Source organism: Quercus lobata, chromosome 4 (genome assembly GCF_001633185.2).
Source record: "Quercus lobata isolate SW786 chromosome 4, ValleyOak3.0 Primary Assembly, whole genome shotgun sequence".
In the NCBI taxonomy this organism is placed as follows: Eukaryota; Viridiplantae; Streptophyta; class Magnoliopsida; order Fagales; family Fagaceae; genus Quercus; species Quercus lobata.
Window position 1 is genome coordinate 96,096,372 of NC_044907.1, and position 18,733 is coordinate 96,115,104.

At 33.1% G+C, this 18,733-nt stretch overlaps 2 protein-coding genes across 2 annotated transcripts; one reads left to right on the forward strand and one right to left on the reverse strand.

Moving 5' to 3' along the window:
• The first annotated feature begins 10,057 nt into the window (after window positions 1-10,057).
• LOC115984274 (isocitrate dehydrogenase [NADP]-like) lies at window positions 10,058-14,302 on the forward strand. Its single transcript, XM_031107238.1, has 15 exons — window positions 10,058-10,443; window positions 10,717-10,760; window positions 10,846-10,955; window positions 11,485-11,522; window positions 11,622-11,699; window positions 11,812-11,865; window positions 11,950-12,051; window positions 12,222-12,313; window positions 12,443-12,546; window positions 12,798-12,866; window positions 12,944-13,059; window positions 13,223-13,257; window positions 13,366-13,508; window positions 13,643-13,765; window positions 13,855-14,302. The coding sequence occupies exons 1-15, from the start codon at window positions 10,395-10,397 to the stop codon at window positions 13,946-13,948; spliced, it is 1,251 nt and encodes a 416-aa protein (XP_030963098.1). The 5' UTR covers window positions 10,058-10,394; the 3' UTR covers window positions 13,949-14,302.
• A 1,080-nt stretch (window positions 14,303-15,382) lies between these two features.
• LOC115984273 (pentatricopeptide repeat-containing protein At1g79540-like) lies at window positions 15,383-18,202 on the reverse strand. The gene has a single exon (XM_031107237.1). It carries the CDS (start codon window positions 18,135-18,137, stop codon window positions 15,765-15,767), a length of 2,373 nt encoding a protein of 790 aa, XP_030963097.1. The 5' UTR covers window positions 18,138-18,202; the 3' UTR covers window positions 15,383-15,764.
• Window positions 18,203-18,733: the final 531 nt, after the last annotated feature.

Here is an 18,733-nt window from a genome sequence, read left to right on the forward strand (position 1 = left end):
CTCAAAGGAATTTCAATACCACCCACATATGTTGCTGCTATTGTGGAGGGCATTCATTTCATAGGAGCTGAAATTGATGTTGTTAATTTCTCTCATGTGCGTAGATCAGGCAATAAGCCAGCACATATTCTAGCAAGACAAGCTCTAAGCTATGTCAATGATGTAATTTGGATTGAAGAGATTCCTAGCTGTATTCAGCAAGCTCTTATCCAAGATGTAATTGGTTTGTGATGTTTTATTAATAAAAGTTTGCAGTGTGTTTATCAAAAAAAATATATATATATATTGACCATCGACGCATTGCCTTACACATTTGTTGGTGGCTGGGGACAATCTAAATGACAAACATTACTAACGCAACGCCAATGGCAGTTATCACATTTAGACGGACATGTAACCGGACATGGGTCAACATTAGAACATGAGTTGCTGAGTGGGGAGACACCCAAGGGTTCCTCACGATCGCATTTGCCACCAATACAAAAGGAACCAGTTGGGACTTCACATGAAACTTGCACCATTGTCAATGATAGACCTGCATTCAAAATTATTTCATAGTTTTCATTAGCTACTTCCATGTTGTATAAAAAATTCTACCTTTGTAATTAGTAGTGGGAAAGGAACTTACAAGATGAAATGACCAATAGGATAATGACCATGGAAGCTATCTTGGAAGATGCAAGATCCATATCTACGACGTTTGTGTGGATACAGGACAACCTTGATTTCTAGCGACTTTGTTTTGCTCTCTAGAATGGGATCCCCCATAGCCAATATTTATAGAGACCAAATCTTCTATAACACTTTTTGTGTACTACTTTATGTTCCACCAACCACTACTTGCCGTGCTTTGATTTTACTTTCCTTATAGAATAATTGAAGTTTAAAATGGAAAGCAATCATACACATGGTAAGTAGTGTTTGGTGGAACATAGAGTGATACACAAAAAGTGGTACAGAGGATTTGCATTCATATTTATATGGAAGGTCACATCTCATTTGGGAATAAAGCTAAAAACTTATTACACTCATATGACTATAAGAGTATACAAATATCCTTTATCCTTGGAAATAAATCCTTCGGTTATTTTAATTAATTTGGAAAATGGTTTAAATAATTTTAATTTACACCATTAAAGGCCAATAAATTTGATAAGGATTCTTTCTTATTTGGGTTAATTAATTTGGAAAATGGTTTAAATAATTTTAATTTAATGCATTAAATGGTGTGATGCATTAATTGATCCAAATAAGGATTCTTTCTTATTTGCATTAATTGATGCATCACACCATTAATACCTTTTATTAATGCATTAATTGCATCACACCATTGGATCAATTAATAACGTGGTTCAGTTGCTGTGATGCATTAATTCTATGGCCAAAATGGCTAAACACCACCATTTTCAGAAATTTGTAGTAAAACATGATTTCGGTACTATATAGTGAAATACCACTTTTTATGGTACTCGAGTTTCTTAAACTTGAGTTCCTAGAAGTTTTGCCACTATGGCACTATTGAGATGGAAATTGGGCAATTAAAAAAAATAATTTGGTACTCGAGCATGGTAAACTCGAGTACCATGCAACACAATACTCGAGTATACCAAGCTCGAGTACAATTTTATAATAAAATGCTGTTTTTTTTTTTTTGGGATTATCGACAAATAAACATAAACATAAAAATAAGTAACTTTTTTACATTTTTATTTATTTCAATAGAAGCATTGTAAAATATAGAGATTTTAATTTCAAAATATGAATTTAATTTCTACATTAAGTAAAATTGTTCACTATTTTCTAGCTCAAAGTTGTATGTCAATGTAAAGTTGGAATCGAGTGTAAAGCAGAAAGCACTGTGGCTTTCGGCCTGGCTCAATCGATCGAAGCTTAGGCTCGACCGATCAAAGCTCGGGCAGATTGCTTTTCTGCAGAATTTTCTAACTCAGCCCTAGTTGTTTTAAAACGTTTTTAGGGTTTCTTATTTGTCCTAAGTATAAAAGGCAAACCCTAGCCACGTTTTAGTGTTGCTCATATTGCGGTTTGTGTAAATCTCTTGTGAGATCTAGAGGAGCTTTCCTTTACACAAATTTAGGGTTTTCAAGGAGGAGATATTCTCTACACCTTGATGATCAAAACAGTTGCTACCATTAAAGCTTAAAGAATACACAAGCGGGGGTGCTTGTAGCTGGTGGGAATCCAAGAAAGAAGGAGTCCGTGGATTCGGAGCTTGCACGTGGTCGTGTCAGTAAGTTCTACTGGTTGGTAACATTAGGAAGTCAAGCGGGGGTGCTTGTAAGTCCTTTTGTATGAATTTCGATTCTTTTAAAATAGTGGATTCAAGTTTACCTTGAGGATAGCTAGGTCAAATCCTCCCCAGGTTTTTACCGGTTTGGTTTCCTGGGTGATCATATCGTGTGTTATTTATTTTCCGCTGCTTTGCATGATTTGATCTTTATTATTGTGATAACCTAGACTTGTTTAATTGGACTAAGTAACAACTTGGCTAATTACCTAGGTTTAATCAATTGTGTAAGGGGTCTAAAAACTGTCACAAATGACTAGGAAAGAAATAGAAATGACATCAATAAAAGCTTCTTTCTTTCTTTCTTTTTTCTTCTTCTTCTTCTTCTTCTTTCTTCCTCTTTTTTTTTTTTTTTTGAAAGTGAAAATAGAACTCAGAAGCCCAAATTTGCTAGACTTGTGGAAGCAAAGGGGACCCATGTAATAGAAAATAAAAGTATCTTGTTCATTTTGGCATTTATTTTATTTTATTTTATTTTTATTTTATTAACTAGCATTATATCTGTGCAATGCATGACTTAATCAAAATTCATATGTAAATAATTTTTTTATTAATTTACTTAAAATAAATAATAAAAATAAATTAATATTTTACTTTTAAGTTATATAATGAATTCAAGTTGTGTGAGACTAAAGTGGCTTATGATAATTGTAACTCTTTTTATATTTTATACAAAAATTAAATTTTGTATTGATTGTATTTGCCAATTTATATTGTTCCTGCAATATTTTCTTATGTAAAATAATTTAAAATAATAAGATTATATGATTGACTAATTTGTTAACAGTCGTTAATCTTTGTTGTTATTATTCATAGAGTGTTTTAACAATTGTAACATTATATGAATTTTTGTATAATCATATAATTTTCTTATTCTCAATCATAGTTAACTCCTTGAGATAATTAGATTGTATTTTCAAATTAAATTTTATTTTCACTTTTTAATTGTAGCATTTATTTTTGCTATACTCCAGTTAAGCCACATCAGCGGTCATGTCATTATCTTTTTTCTTTCTAATTTTTCCTATAGTTTTTTTTTTTTTTTTTTACATTTACTCATTTAAGATGAATTAAAAAATCCATTATTTAACAATCAAAATAACATCTCTCTCTTATTTTTAACTCTTCTCATTATTATTTTCTCAACTTATTGTTACACTTCCTCAAACATTTCTTCCTCCCTTTTACATTTTCATCTCACCACTGCTATTTACCTTAATTCATATATGGTATAATATATAATTTATTCTTTCAAATTTATTGAAGATCATTTGTTCTCCTTAAAAATTTAACTATTTCTAAAAATATTTTCCACATCTTTATCTCTACAAATATATTCTTTTTTTTTTTTTTTTTGGTTGAGAAACTTGGGTGTGTTTAATTGATATTTGTTGATGCCCACTTTGGTAAAAAAGCTCAATAACAAGAAGAAGCCCAACAATATAAAAAAGGGAAAGGGAAGAAAAGAAAAATCATTAAACCCAAATGACATGAATAATGGTCCACAGGCCTATAAAATAGTAAAAATGCCACAAATAATGCAAACGGGCCCAAAGGAAACCCATGGGTATCATAAGAAATGGAAAGCAAGCAAAAATGGGCCAAATGAGCCCAAGGGAAGGAATTAGTAAATGATGTGGTAATTGGGCTAGGGAAGCCTGAAAGATTTAGTAGAAACCCATGGGAATGTAGTAATGGAATGGGCCAAGGATGCCCAAAGAAATGAAGCGGGCCGAGGAAGCTCCAAATGGATGAAATGGGCCAAGGAAGCCCAAAATAGTATGAGAACAAGCCTAGTAGAAGTACTAGGCAACGTGAACTAAGTAAAGGGAAAGTGTACGACAAGCCCAAAGGAGGCCTAGTAAGCACAACTCAAATGACAACATGGCAGAAGCAATGGAGCGGCATGGTAGAAGTGTCAGCTGACCCATAAAAAAGGCAGGGGTCGGATTGAAGAAGGAAAGAACCCATACTCGATCAAAGCCCAGCCCAGGGAAGGAATGACATACAGAGAATAAAGACCCAGTGACTCCTCCATACCACAAAGGGTTAAAAAATTAGCAGTAGGATGCGTAGATGGATCAGATCAATCCATAGGCCACGACAAACGCATGAATGACAGACAAGCCCTAGGCTCACATGGAAGTGAAGCACACACAAGGCTCAGACACCACTCACTTGTACCAAACCACTACAAGGGAAAAGTCTATTCTAAGATTCCTTCTCGAAACTCTTTTGGAAAATGTCTTGCTGGGATGACATACCACCCAAAAGGGGGAAAGATGAGCTGGAATCACTAGGTGCATGCCATAGGAATTAGTAAGAGAGAATTTCCAATTCTTATCCGGAGGGGAATGCCACAGAAGGCAAGAAAGTAAAACAAAAACTCTTTTTGTCTAGAATCAAGACATGGTGTAGCCAGTGCAGGGTAGTGGTGCTAGCTGAGCAGCTAGCAAACCAATGGGTGGTTCAGGAAGGACACCCACACCAGGCCAAAAGTAGTTAAGGGGTAAAACATTAAAACTTATCACGGTAGGTAGTACAAAAAGGCCTTAGTTGTGCACGACAAAAGGGGGAGGAAAAAACAAGAACAAAAAAGTAGAGAGAAAAGGAAACAAGCGAGAAAATAGCAAGGAGAAAAACAACAAGGAAAATAAAGAGAGAAAAAGAAAAAAGGAAAGGGAGAATACAAAAAAGTGTGATAAGGCGTGCACTAATAGGCTGTTTCCTTCTCTCCCTCTCAATAGCCTACTCCCTAGCAAGTTAGAAGACTTGGGATCAAGCAATTTAGGTCCACATCTTCAAAGTAAGCAATTTCTATGGTAGGATTTCCATGTGAGATTGCTCACATTGAAGGCTGGTTCCCTTCTTGGACTTAATCCACTGATGAACTAAATACAGCAGACTAATTCCCTTTTGCCTTCCTTCGTATAACTAACCGTACTCCCGTCATATTCACACAGTCGTATTTTCTTGTTAAGAAAATGGTTTAAATGTTATCTTTTATTGTCAGTAGACATACTCTTGTTGTATTATATGCCTCCTGCCATAACATTTTTTATAACAGTGTCCTCTGCCATAAGCGAGTGATCAAGATCTTGGTGAAAGCATTCTAGCTTGCGCACAAGCCGACTTGAGGTGGGTTTCAATCAAGTTGGTCTTAACTCTCCTACCCCAGAATCATTGGGCCACAGTGTGGTAGGAAGCAGTCCAGCCTAAAAAGGAAAAAAACACAAAAAGGCCCACCACAATATTATTATTTTTATAAGTGGTCTATATTCTTCAAACTTTTTTTTTTGGTACAACAAAAATTTTTTAAGCTTCAAATTAATGATTCAAAATTCCCATTCTCTTAAAGAGTTTATTATCATAATTATCAAACCTCATCACAAATTTACGATTGGTATTACTAAAAAAATTGACATATACAATCTCCATGGGTATTACTCAAATAATTGATAGACGCATTCAAATACATAGCAACGTAGATTTTTTCTTTTTTTTTTAATATGAACTTAAATTCTTAGTTTCAAAATATTTTAAGAATTAGCTCAAACTAAAACTATAAGAGGGAGAGAGAGTACATAAGAAGGAGAGAGAGTACATGCAATGGGGAACTCAAAAAACACACCACTAAAATGTACCAAAGTAGAGATACAAAAAAATTCATCTATCTAAGAGAGAGAGAGAGAAATAGTCACATTGTTTTTTTTGGGGAGATAATGTGAGAAAAATAGTACATATATAAATATATATATATATATATATATATATATATATTTATATTTATTAATAGGGAAAACTGAGAGAAAATCCAATTAGATTTCAAATTGGAATTCAATTAAAGTTAATTTTGCATCACGTGTCCCATTTAATTTAAGTTTTTAAATTTTTGTACCAAGTGAGTTAATTTAATGTGAAAATTGGATTTCAGTTAAAGTTTAATTTTAGGTTAAGTGTCCCATCGAATCTAAGTTTTTCAATTTTTGTGCCAAATAATTTAATTTAGTGTAAAAAACGAGGAGTCCAATATAAATAAACCATTAAAAATCTAATTTATGAACCATTTTTTTATGTATAACTAAAAACAATTCAAATTTATAAGTTATTTATGTAATATACCATAACTATATATGGTCCATTACTAATTAGGTAATTTTTTTTAAAACCAAAGTTTAGAGAAAATTCAATTAAAATCAAAATTAAAATTTGCTTTTGTTAGCTTTCCATACAAATTAAATAGTTTAGATTTTTGCAATTTTTTTTTTCTGAACTAATAAGCATATTTTTATACTATTTAAATTTAAATTTTTTGTATGTGAAGATATTTAAAAGTTTTGTAACAAATTGTAATTAAGCTAAACGATTCCGAGCACCTATTCCCATTCAATTTAGGAAATACTATTTGACCAATTTATTTTTTTGTTTTGTGTTGTATTTAGTAAATTTTCACAGACAATAATTATGAATTGATATTGTATATGTAGTATCTAATAGTAATTTTCAAAATTATATATGTAATAGCAATGTAATGAGAAACTTGGCATAACCAATATCATTAAAATTGCAAGGAGAAACTATTTTAGTACCTCCAAATGTCATAATCAAACTATGATCAATAGCACCACTACAATTCATTATTCCCATGCATAAACACGGGTTACATACTAGTTTATATAAAAGAATATGAGTAAAATAATATACTCAAAAGGAAAGGTATGGTTGTAAAAAAGAATTATCCAAAATATGCTACGTAATAAAATAACATTATATCATTATAAACTATATAATATCATAGGATGACATCTATCAATCAAGGAAAAGAAAGGAAAAAAAGATAACAAATTAAACTATTACTAAATCGCATCATCCTAAAGTAATGTTCAACACAAAAATTCATTAACCTAAAATAGAGATGAATAAAGAATTGAAAATTCACAGAGAGAGAGAGAGAGAGAGAATTCATTTTTTGTGTGGGCAAAATATGGAAAGAGATAATAGAAAAATTATATAATAAATATAAAGAGAGAAGAAGAGTCAAAATAAAAGAAGATGAATGGATGCAAAAATTGTAATGTTTAGGTATAAAGTAGTAGAGAGATAAAAATGTAAAAATGAGGGGGAAATGTTAGAGGAAGAATAATTATAAGTTGAAAAATTAATAAAGAGGAAAATAGTTAAAAATGAGAGAGAAAGTGTTGGAAATAGGTGGATAATGTGGCTGTTAATGTGACTAAACTGAAGCATAGTAATAATAAATATTACGTTTCATCTTCTATATATATATATATATATATATATATATATATTGTCTATAGCCTCCATTTATTTTGATGGAAAACTTTATGTGAAAAAAAAAAAAAATATATATATATATATATATATATTTTTTTTTTTTGTGTTTTTCCGTGTTTGGTAAAATTAGGGGGGAAAAAAAGAGTCAATACTATCTATCATTAATGGAAACCCTATTAAAAGTATGACTTCTTTTTTGAGGTTATTTTTCGTTAAATTTTTTAGGAAAAAAAAATTAATATTGTGCCAAGCTAAATAAAGAAAACGAAGATATAGTATACACTTTTTTAAGGTTCTACTAAATATAGAAATATAAAATAATTTAAAAAATTACTCATTTTTCAGAAATGGACAACGTCAAAACAAAGTTTAGCCTCTCATGGATCACATTTTTTCGCACATCTAAGGGCATGTTCGGTAGACTGTAATAGGTATTGTAATGTAACAGCTATTCCTATGATTTAACTATTCAATAGTTTGGTTATGTTTTTATTATAGGGAATAGTCATTCCTTATGAATAGCTATTCTTTAAAATAAGGAATAACTATTACTCTTTAAAAGGGTTGTAATAGTTATTCCTTAATAGATGTAATAATTTCTAATATTAATATATTTCCAAATAAATAAACTTTCTATATCCACCTAACAATTATGGAAATAAAAAATCATAAAAAAATAACTCATCTCTTTAAAATTTAAAATATATTATTTTCTAAGAAATATAATTGTATGAATGAGATATTTTCTAAAATAGATCATATGTTTTATTCTAATGTTACAACTTACAACCAAACTAATGAATAAGTTTAGTTATTCCATTACAACACATTTTATTCTCGGTAATAAAGATTACCATTCCTGTTGTAATCCACATTCAGTGTACCAAACGTATCCTAAATATTCCAATATCAAAAAAATTATCTAATATAGAATAATTTGGAATATTAGACATTTTTAAAAAGTCCAAAATTCCAATATTAATTTTAAAAAAAAGAGTAATAAAGTTAACAAAAATAAGTTTAAAAATTAGACATTTTTTTAATATTAGAATATTAGACATTTTTAACGTAATTTGTAGTGAAAAAAAATGTAAAAAGAAGTATAGATTTTTTTTTTTTTTAAATAAGATAGAGAAAAAGGGTATATTAGAAAAATAATGAAAATTGTGTTCATTGGTTTTATAAAACAAAGAATATTTTAGAGGAAATGACACTTTGCTTACTTGTGATTTGTTGGAGAAATTATTATTTACACCTAAAGGAGAGCTGATGTGGTCCTTTCTGACTAATAAGATGATGCTATCTATATAAATATATGTGTGAGCTTTCTAATTAGTATAAGGAATAAAAAATAAAAATTACTAGATGATGTCACATTTACATAAATAACAGCATTTTATTGGTTGGGAGGTCAGTGAGGACTGCGTCAGCAGTCCTCTTGGTAGACACAATAATTTCTCCACCATAAGGCTAAAGCGACATTATTGGTTGTTTGTCTGACATTATTGGCTATTTTAGGGTTTGGTTAGGATCCGTTTATTTTGTTGAAAACTTTTTGCTAAAAGTATGGTAGATAAATGTAAAAATTAGATAAAATAGTAAAGTAAGACTCATAATTAGCACCAAAAAGGTTGTTTATCTGATATTATTGGCTATTTTAGGATCTGGTTGGGATCCACTTATTTTGTCAAAAACTTTTTACTAAAAGTACGGTAGATAAAGGTAAAAATTAGATGAAATAGTACAGTAAGACTTATGATTAGTACCAAAAAGTACAATGAGGCAATAAATAGTAGCAAAAATAAGCTGAATAATAAAATAAGTTGACAAAAACTAAGTTATCCAAACACAACCTTAATGTGTTAAAATAAAAGATCTAAAAGTTGATATATGATTTTTTTTTTTTTTTTTTTTTTTGAGAATCATATATGAAAAGATGATGTAAAAATTAGATTTTATTTTTTACAAAACTTAGCTTTTATATCTTCCCTTTTTCTTGACTTTTTTTTTTTTTTTAGTTTTTTATGTTTTAAGAGGTGAGAGATATCAAATAATAACAAAAATACAAATTTACCCCAATTTTTTCTATACTGCTATTTAAGAGGCTTCTCGTGTTTGAATTTGATTTTTTTTTTCTTTTAAAATATCTCTACATCCCTATATTTAAGTAGAGACAAAATTAAAAAATAATCTAGTAAAAATGAAATCCTAACTTCTACTAAAACATTGTCTAAAAAATATGGTCACTCTAGTCTCCGATTGATTTTCAAATTTATTTATTCACTTATAAATTAAATTCTCAAAACAAAAATTATATATATAAAATAAAAAAACATAATTTTTTTTTTTGTTCCTACAGCTGAAAAAAGGAAAGAAAATTCTATTATATGCGAAGTCCGTGTAACGAGACTAATTATAAATAAAAAAAATTAACCGCATAAATCAATTAAAAAAACGCCTGGCTGTGCGGAGAAAGAGGAAGAGAACAGTCCGGTAAAAATACAAACGAACGGCTTGAGAAAGATACAATCACACACAGTTTTTCTGCCGCCATCCGTTCCCTCGCCAGGCTCAGAACACCAAAACCGCAGGCACACACAGGAATTGAGAAATCTAAGTGCCATTAACTCCGTCGATTAGGCCATTTACCTGCCATCAAACTTTTGGACATCTCAAAGCCTAGCTTCCGAGGTTTGTGTCGAGAGTTTGGAGTTTGAAGACAGTGTTCCAGACAAGGCTGAAGAACAACATCAACGCACAACAAACGACATCATCGTCGATCACAAATTTACAAATGGGATTCCAGAAGATTAAGGTGGCCAACCCCATCGTCGAAATGGATGGTAATTATTAATTCACACCGTTCATCATCTATTACAATCATGTTTTAATTATTATTACATATATAATCATTCAATTTTTACAAAACCCAGAAACAAAAACATGTTGCAAATCATGTTCTAATTGTTCATGTGTGTTGGTTTGATATCAAAATGAACCATGAAAAGCACCACGACATGAATTATGATAGCAAGACTACTTTGACCCATTGAGTTTGTAATTTTCATCAGCTATTTTTTTTTTTTTATATTCAAAACGTTGCTTTACTGATGCAGGAGATGAAATGACTCGAGTCTTTTGGAAATCAATCAAAGACAAGGTCTTTTTACATTCGTAATTCATAATTCATCTCCCTTTTTTTTTTTTCTTGGGTATTGTGTAAATTTTGTATTGATTCTGCACAGCTTATATTTCCCTTTGTGGAGTTGGATATCAAGTACTTTGATCTTGGTCTCACTAATCGTGAGGCCACCAATGATAATGTTACAATTGAAAGTGCTCAAGCCACTCTCAGGTATATATACATGTCTTTATCTTTTTTCTCTCATAGTTCATACCTTCTATTTTCTTAACATCATCATCATCATCATTTTTATTTTTATTTTTATTTTTTTGAGATTGATAAATTATACACGCACCCAGTGAGTTTTGAAACCATGACCTCACCCCACCGTTGGTTTGCAGAGGAGGAACTTAAGTTTTATTTGACTTAGTGCTTAATTAACATTATCAATTATCATCATTTTCTGCAAAATATGCCTCATTGACATTTCAATTAGTGCTGGGTTTCCTTTTGAAGAATGCATTGCTATTTACCATTGTCTCAAAGGAAGAGATTGTGATTGCTTGTCTCTCTCTCTCTCTCTCTTTTTTTTTTTTTTTTGGGTTCGAATAGCTTGCTTGTATAGTTGTTAGAACTCAGAAGTGTTCTCAATTCCTGTGGAAGCTACTTACTTATATGTACAGTCTTTAACAAAATTTTGCTACCTTTTAGTGCCATTTATTTTTGTTGTTTAATTCATCCTGTCATTTGGCCTTTCTAGGTACAATGTAGCAATAAAGTGTGCAACTATAACTCCAGGTACTCATTCTAGCCTCAATTGGAATGACCCAAATTTAAAAGATGAAATTTTGGCCCAGTAACTGGCTTATGTGTAAAATCGGTTTTGGTTTTTGATAGATGAAGCTCGTGTCAAGGAGTTCAACTTGAAACAAATGTGGAAGAGTCCAAATGGGACAATTCGGAATATTTTAAATGGTCAATGAACTTCCCTGATGGTTTTTTTTTTTTTTTTTTTGGGTCCTTTTATTTGCTCCAAATTTTATTTTTATTAAATTAAGGGGGACATTTTGTTTTCCATTTACCACAGGTACTGTTTTCAGAGAGCCTATTATCTGCAAAAACATCCCCCGTCTTGTCCCAGGTTTGTAATTTTTTTTCTTTTTCAGTGCCAGTTTCCTTTTCATGATGGAGCCAAGCACCCAGGTTGACTTGGTATTCTCTTCAGGTTGGACAAAGCCAATATGCATTGGAAGGCATGCTTTTGGTGATCAGTATAGGGCAACTGATATTGTTATACAAGAATCTGGAAAACTTAAATTGGTATTTGGTAAAATTCTACTTTCAGTCATGAGCTTCTCAATACTCTTTTTAGTTTCACTTTTTATGGAGACTTGTTAAAGTCTGCACATTCAGCTTAGTTTTTCTGTCCTATATTTCCATCAATGCCTTCATACGTAATAATAATCATCTTATCAAGGGGAATTGGAATATCTGCAGTACCCAATGGACATAATGAGAAGAAAGAGTTTGAGGTTTTCAACTTTACGGGTGCTGGAGGTGTAGCCTTGTCCATGTACAACACTGATGAGGTTCAGATTTCCATTAATGCTTGTTCTTTTCCCTTGCTTCCTTTAATACTTGCACCTACTTTGAAATTGACTTGCCGGAAGAGTTTTTTGATGTTGTTTTTATTTTTCATTTTTTTGCCTTGATAACAGTCTATTCGTGCTTTTGCTGAGGCTTCAATGAATACTGCTTACCAGAAAAAGTGGCCACTTTATCTTAGCACTAAAAATACCATTCTTAAGAAATATGATGGAAGGTATGCTGTTACTTGTTGGACTTTCTTTTCTCTTCTCATTCTGCTCAATTTTTGTTGCAAACTAAATTATCAAAGCCCCTCTTGTACCTTCGTGTGTGAAAGAGAAAGAGACAGAGAGAGAAATGGGGTGTTACTGTATGATTTTCTGTGATTTTTTTGGGGTCATTTTTTTGTCACTGTGACTTGATTATCTGTCTTATGCTCTTACTGATTATGTATTGTCATTTTATTATTACGTGCTTTTCATGAAGATTCAAGGACATATTTCAGGAAGTTTATGAAACTCAATGGAAATCTAAGTTTGAAGCTGCAGGGATATGGTGAGATATCAAACTATCATGCTAATTAGTTTATACAGTTTGAGAAGCTTGTCATCAACTTACAGCTGAATTGGTAGGTATGAACACCGTCTCATAGATGATATGGTTGCTTATGCCATGAAAAGTGAAGGAGGTTATGTATGGGCTTGCAAAAACTATGATGGGGATGTGCAGAGTGATTTCTTAGCCCAAGGTTTGCATCAATATGGAAATAATCTGTGATTGACATATCATTCTTTGTAACTTTTGCTACTTTCGTTGAAAGTAAATGGAAAGGTGCTTGCTCTGTGAGTGTCCTAGCCAAGGTATTCAATTATTAATTTAGCTTATGATAAAAAAATTTATCATTGATACAGGATTTGGATCTCTTGGGATGATGACATCAGTGCTGGTATATCTTGCTGTTCTCCTTTTTGTCTTCCCCAATTATTTTTGCATCTCATTTTGGTCCATTTTTCACTTCTAAGCCTAATCATAAGAAGTTGGAGTGGGATTGCAGGTGTGCCCAGATGGAAAGACTATTGAAGCTGAAGCAGCCCATGGGACAGTGACCCGCCACTACCGGGTCCATCAGAAAGGTGGTGAAACCAGCACAAACAGCATAGCATCCATTTTTGCTTGGACTCGGGGTCTTGCACATAGGTATCATATGTATTTATTCTTTTATATGGATGAATTCTTGTACAATTTTTGCTCTTGAAAGTTAAAAATTTTGGGAATGGGATTCTTTTCTTATTAAATCATCAAATAAAAATTGAGTAAATCAATGTTATCAGGGCAAAGTTGGACAGCAATGCCAGACTTTTGGATTTTACTGAGAAATTGGAAGCAGCCTGTGTTGGAACGGTGGAATCAGGAAAGATGACTAAGGATCTTGCACTTCTTATTCATGGGCCCAAGTAATTTCTGTTAAAAGGATATTTCTGTAGAAAGTTCTGCTGTTGTGCTTAATTTTTATGTATAATCAAAACTTTCATGTTTGGTATAGGGTTACTAGGTCTCAGTATCTAAATACCGAAGAGTTCATTGATGCTGTAGCTGAGGAGCTGAGAGCAAGACTGTCTACAAGGGCAAAGTTGTAAAGAAATGCCACCAACTTGGTTTTATGCTTGGAAATAAGGTTGCAGTATGCTTCTACTCATAAGTGGCATCAATCCTCTGATCTCTCACTGAATGTTGGAGGAGAAGACAGAGAGACGTTAAAGACAATTTGGGAAATTCTAAAATAAAATGGTAGAATACTGAATGCTCTTTGTAATATTTTATGGTACTGTTTTTTCTAATTAGCCTGCTATATAGGCCACTGAAACTAATTTACAGAGGTAAATGATATAATCTGAAAGATGTTAATTGCTCCAACGGGTTTGAAGGTAAGATGGTAGCCGTGGAGAATTGTGGTTAAGCTAGGGCTTTTATGCAGGAGATTTGTAGGTAAACGATATATTTCTGTTTTGATGTTGAGTCATTTGTGCCGAGCCTCATAACTTAGGCTTGTTACCAAGTGGGGCATTAAAGTGGTTGGATCTACGTGTGAATTGTCAAGATAGAATCACACCCAGGGTCCATGGGTTTAGCGGGCCAAACCCTGCAATCTCAAATAATCGATTATTGAATATTAGATTGCTTTCCTCACAATCAGCATGTTGAGTCATTTGTAATGTATAGATTACTCTCTTTGTCATTGTCTTAAATATCTCTTCCATTCCTTCAACTACAATGAACTTGGAATGGAATCATTGCAATAGTTTCTCACTGCATCTGCTGCCCATAGGGATATGCTCCAGCTTGAATTGTTGCCAAAGGCACAAATAAATTTTTGCACTATAAAATTATGCAAAAAAAAAAAAAAAAAGTTTATGAATCGAATAGTAAATAACGTCCAATTAGTATGAAAATTAACATACGTGTTAAGAATAAAAAAAACATGCAATTCAATGGTTAGATTTTCAAAATCATGTAAAAGTGTGTCTGGGAATTTTATGAATCTATAAAAATGTAAAATAAAAAATAAAAACAAATAACCATAGATTCTGTTTTTTTGTGCAAGGTCCAGAGTAATGTATATTCAAATCTCAAAGACAAAATCATCGATATTAATTAAGGCCATGGAGGTGATATATGGACATTGTTTCTTCATTGCCTATGGAATATGGCAATAAACACAAACAGCAGCTTGAGAGGCAACAGATAGAGTTCCCGAAAATTTGGATCCTAAGGCATAAGCAAATGGTAGACGTTGCTCTTGCGAGAAAACGAGTAGTTCATCCTACAACAGCAGTAGTGCTGAATGAAAACCGAGCAAAATATATGATTATGCTTCAAGAGGAAACTAAATTCCACAGAATATCACAAATTATGGCCATCACATATTAAGCAAAAATTGCAGAAATTTTCAAATTTTTCATTGAACAGAATTTACATTGATCCTACAATCAAACCTGGTACTTTTCATCAGAATGTTTGAGGTTACAATGTGGAATAAAGAATAGAATATGAAACATCAAAACAACTTTGAATTCATGATAAAAATGGATTTATGGTGCTCTCCCAAGTCAACAATGTTACATTTCACCAAAAATAGGTCCAACAAAGTTACAAAAGGTTCAAGTATGCATTACAAAAATTTCTAGATGCATAGGAATTTATCCATGCCATCCACTTCCTTAGTCGTATTAACAATTTTATTTCTCATACTAACTAGAACAAATCAATTCCACTCCCAAAGTACCTACTCCAAGGGCTACAAGGCTGGCAAAAGAATCTCCGAAATGGGGTTGGTTATAAATATCAAATTGAAACTATTTTTTTTACAACAGCTGTCCTGATGAGGACAGAATGTTTAAGAATTGTTCGAAAAGGATCCATTATTGGCTGCAATTCGTCTGCCATTGCCAATAATCATCCAGGGGACGCATTCTCAATCTCCTGCATGTTCCATTGACCATATAGGAGGAATTTTGTAGATCGGTAAAGATAAGCATCCAAATCATATCCGAAAGACTTCATTTTACTTACAAGGTCCAGGACATACTTGTTCCTTTCTTGGGAACGAAGTACATAATTAAGCAGCTGGTTGCAAGTTCGTGGCGTCAACATGAGACCTTTCTCTAAAGTATAAAGGAACACTTTTATCGCCAACTCCAGCTTCTCTTCATGGCAGAGACAACGAATCAACTTCGCACAACTTGGGGGAGTGACAACAACCTCACACTCCTCAAGAACAGAAAATATCATCGTAGCATCTTTTACTCTTCTTGCCTGACACAACCCAATGAGCACAATGGTATATGGCCCTAAGTCAAAATCTTTCCTTTTAAAATCCATTTCAAGTAAGCCCCAAATAGCCTTTTCCACTTCTCCTTTCTCAAAATGTTCCTCAACAGCTTTTATGGCCTCCTCTTTGCTGCCAGGAAGGTTCCTCAGATACTTTAACCAAAGACTAAATGCTAATGAAACCTTCTTTTTCCTGCATGAATAGGTCATAAGTGATTTATAAACTGCAAAGCTAGGTGTACAGCCATTCCTTTCCATTTGATCAAAGACCCCAAATGCATCCTCTTCTCTATCAAGCCTTTGAAGCCTGTCTATAAGTGTTCCATATGTAACAGAATCTGGAGAGAGCCCTTTTAGCTGCAGGTCCTTGAAGAGCTTGAAAGCACCATTCATGTTCTCAGCCTTGCAAAATCCATTGATCAGAATGTTGTATGTTGTGATGTCAGGTACAACCCCACTGTCAGCAAGCTGCATGAGAAGTTTGTAGGCCTTAAGAATCAATCCCGAATCGCACAGTTGCTCCACCATTGTTTGGAGGCTGGCACTATCAAGAACCCGATTGGCACCTTGAGAAAGCCGAAGAAATAAGGAAGGATTTCTCCCTATCTCCATTTTGTAGAATAGAAGATGAGCTTCCTCAAGCTCCCCTGCCTTACAAAGGCCATCAATAAGAGCATTGAAGGTTACAACAGAAGGAACACAACCAAGCTTCTCCATCTCCTCGAATATCTGTTGTGCATCACCAACCAGCCCATTCCTACACAAACCACAAATGAGAATGGTGTAAGTGCAGGCATCAGGGAAGCAACCATTCTTTGAAATTTCAAGTCGGAGAGACTGAGCCTTATCCAAAAGACCCATATCACAAAACCCTTTAATTAAAGCATTGTAACAATAAGTATCCGGAGCCAAATCCCTCTCAGCCATGTCATCCAACAACTTCAACGCCTCCTTAACCCTGCCTGCATCCGACAAGCCCCGAATTATAATAGTGTACAAAACAACATCCGGCTCAAGATCTTCCTCCATTATTTTTCTAAACCACGACATTGCTTCATCATATCTCTTGGCTCTAAACAAACCATCAATCAAACTACTATACCCTTTGAGGCCAAGATCATATCCGTCCTTCTCAAAGGTTTCTAAAAGCCCATAAGCCTCATCGATCTTACCTAACTTACAGAACCCATTAAGCAAAGCATTGTAAGTAATAACATCAGGACACTGCCCACGCTCTTTCATCGTATTCAACAGTTTAAGTGCCTCATCAGGCCTCTTCCCCTGACACAACCCGACAAGAATAATAGTATAAGTTATTTCATTTGGCCAAATATCCCTGTGAGTCATTTCATCAAACAACTGGAGTGCATCCTTAGTCTTGCCAGATTTACAAAACCCATCAATCAAAATGCTAAAAGTAGCAACATTGGGATTACAATTTAACTTCAACATCTGATTATAAACAGCTAGACCTAACAAAAACACCTGCTTTTGAACCATAACATGTAAAACAGAATTGTAAGTGAAAACATCCGGCTTACAGTCAAAATCTTTCATGGTAGAAAAGACTTCCACAGCCTTTTCAGCAAAACCCATCTGAGCATAGCCTGAAATCAAGATCCTAAAAGCATCAGAAGGGATTGGAAAGCCAGAGTTTTTGAGGTCGTGAAGAGTGTTCCAGTACAAGTCAAAGGAATGAGGATGGTCGTTAAGGAGCATGTGAAGGACAAGAGAGTCAGAGAAAGTGCTACGGAGGCGTTTGGTTTGGGAAGCCCAGATGAAGAAGCGGAAACCCAGTTGGGAATTTGGGTTTTGTTGAATGACGGAGGCGACTATGTGGCAAGAGAGATGGGGAAGTAAACGTTCTAAGGCGGGTTGGTTAGGAGTGGCTTTGTAGAGGATGGAGAGGACTAGATTGGAAATAGCAGTAGTGGTGGCAGACTCGAACCATGGTGGTTTTTCAGTTCGGAGGAAAAGAGCAGGGAGTTTCGTGGCCATAGCCAAGGAGCTCTCCTCATTTCATTGTTTTATGGGTTTTTGGTTTTGGTTTTAGTTTTGCAACAATGGAGTGAAATACAAATACAAATACAAATTTAAATTTACTAAACTAAAACAGTGACATAGTACTACCTAGGCTCGGGCCAACCCCAACTGGATCAAGTATACTTCTCAAAAAAAAAAAAAAAAAACTGGATCAAGTATAAATACAAATGGGGGGTGTTGGCGAGGTTTTTCAGACGGTTGAAACCTTAGATGAAAATGAAATTTCAGAGGGTTGTTCTCAAACATATATATATATATATATATATATATATATTTTTTTTTTTATTATTATTATTAATTGTGCTATTTTTTTTAAAAAAATTGATAGTTTTGGAGAGGACAAATTTGAACCTAAATATCTCAATTGAAAAAAAGAAAAAAGAAAAAAGAAAAAGCTATTTAAGCTCTTAACTTTTTGGCACTTGGTACAAGACAATGTTTTAAGATTTTTGAAAATGTTAAAAAATTTCCATGCTTTGTTGCAAATTACATCCAGGAATCAAATGCTAGAAAATTTGGATTCTCAAGTAACCCCTTTTTGTAAGAATGTA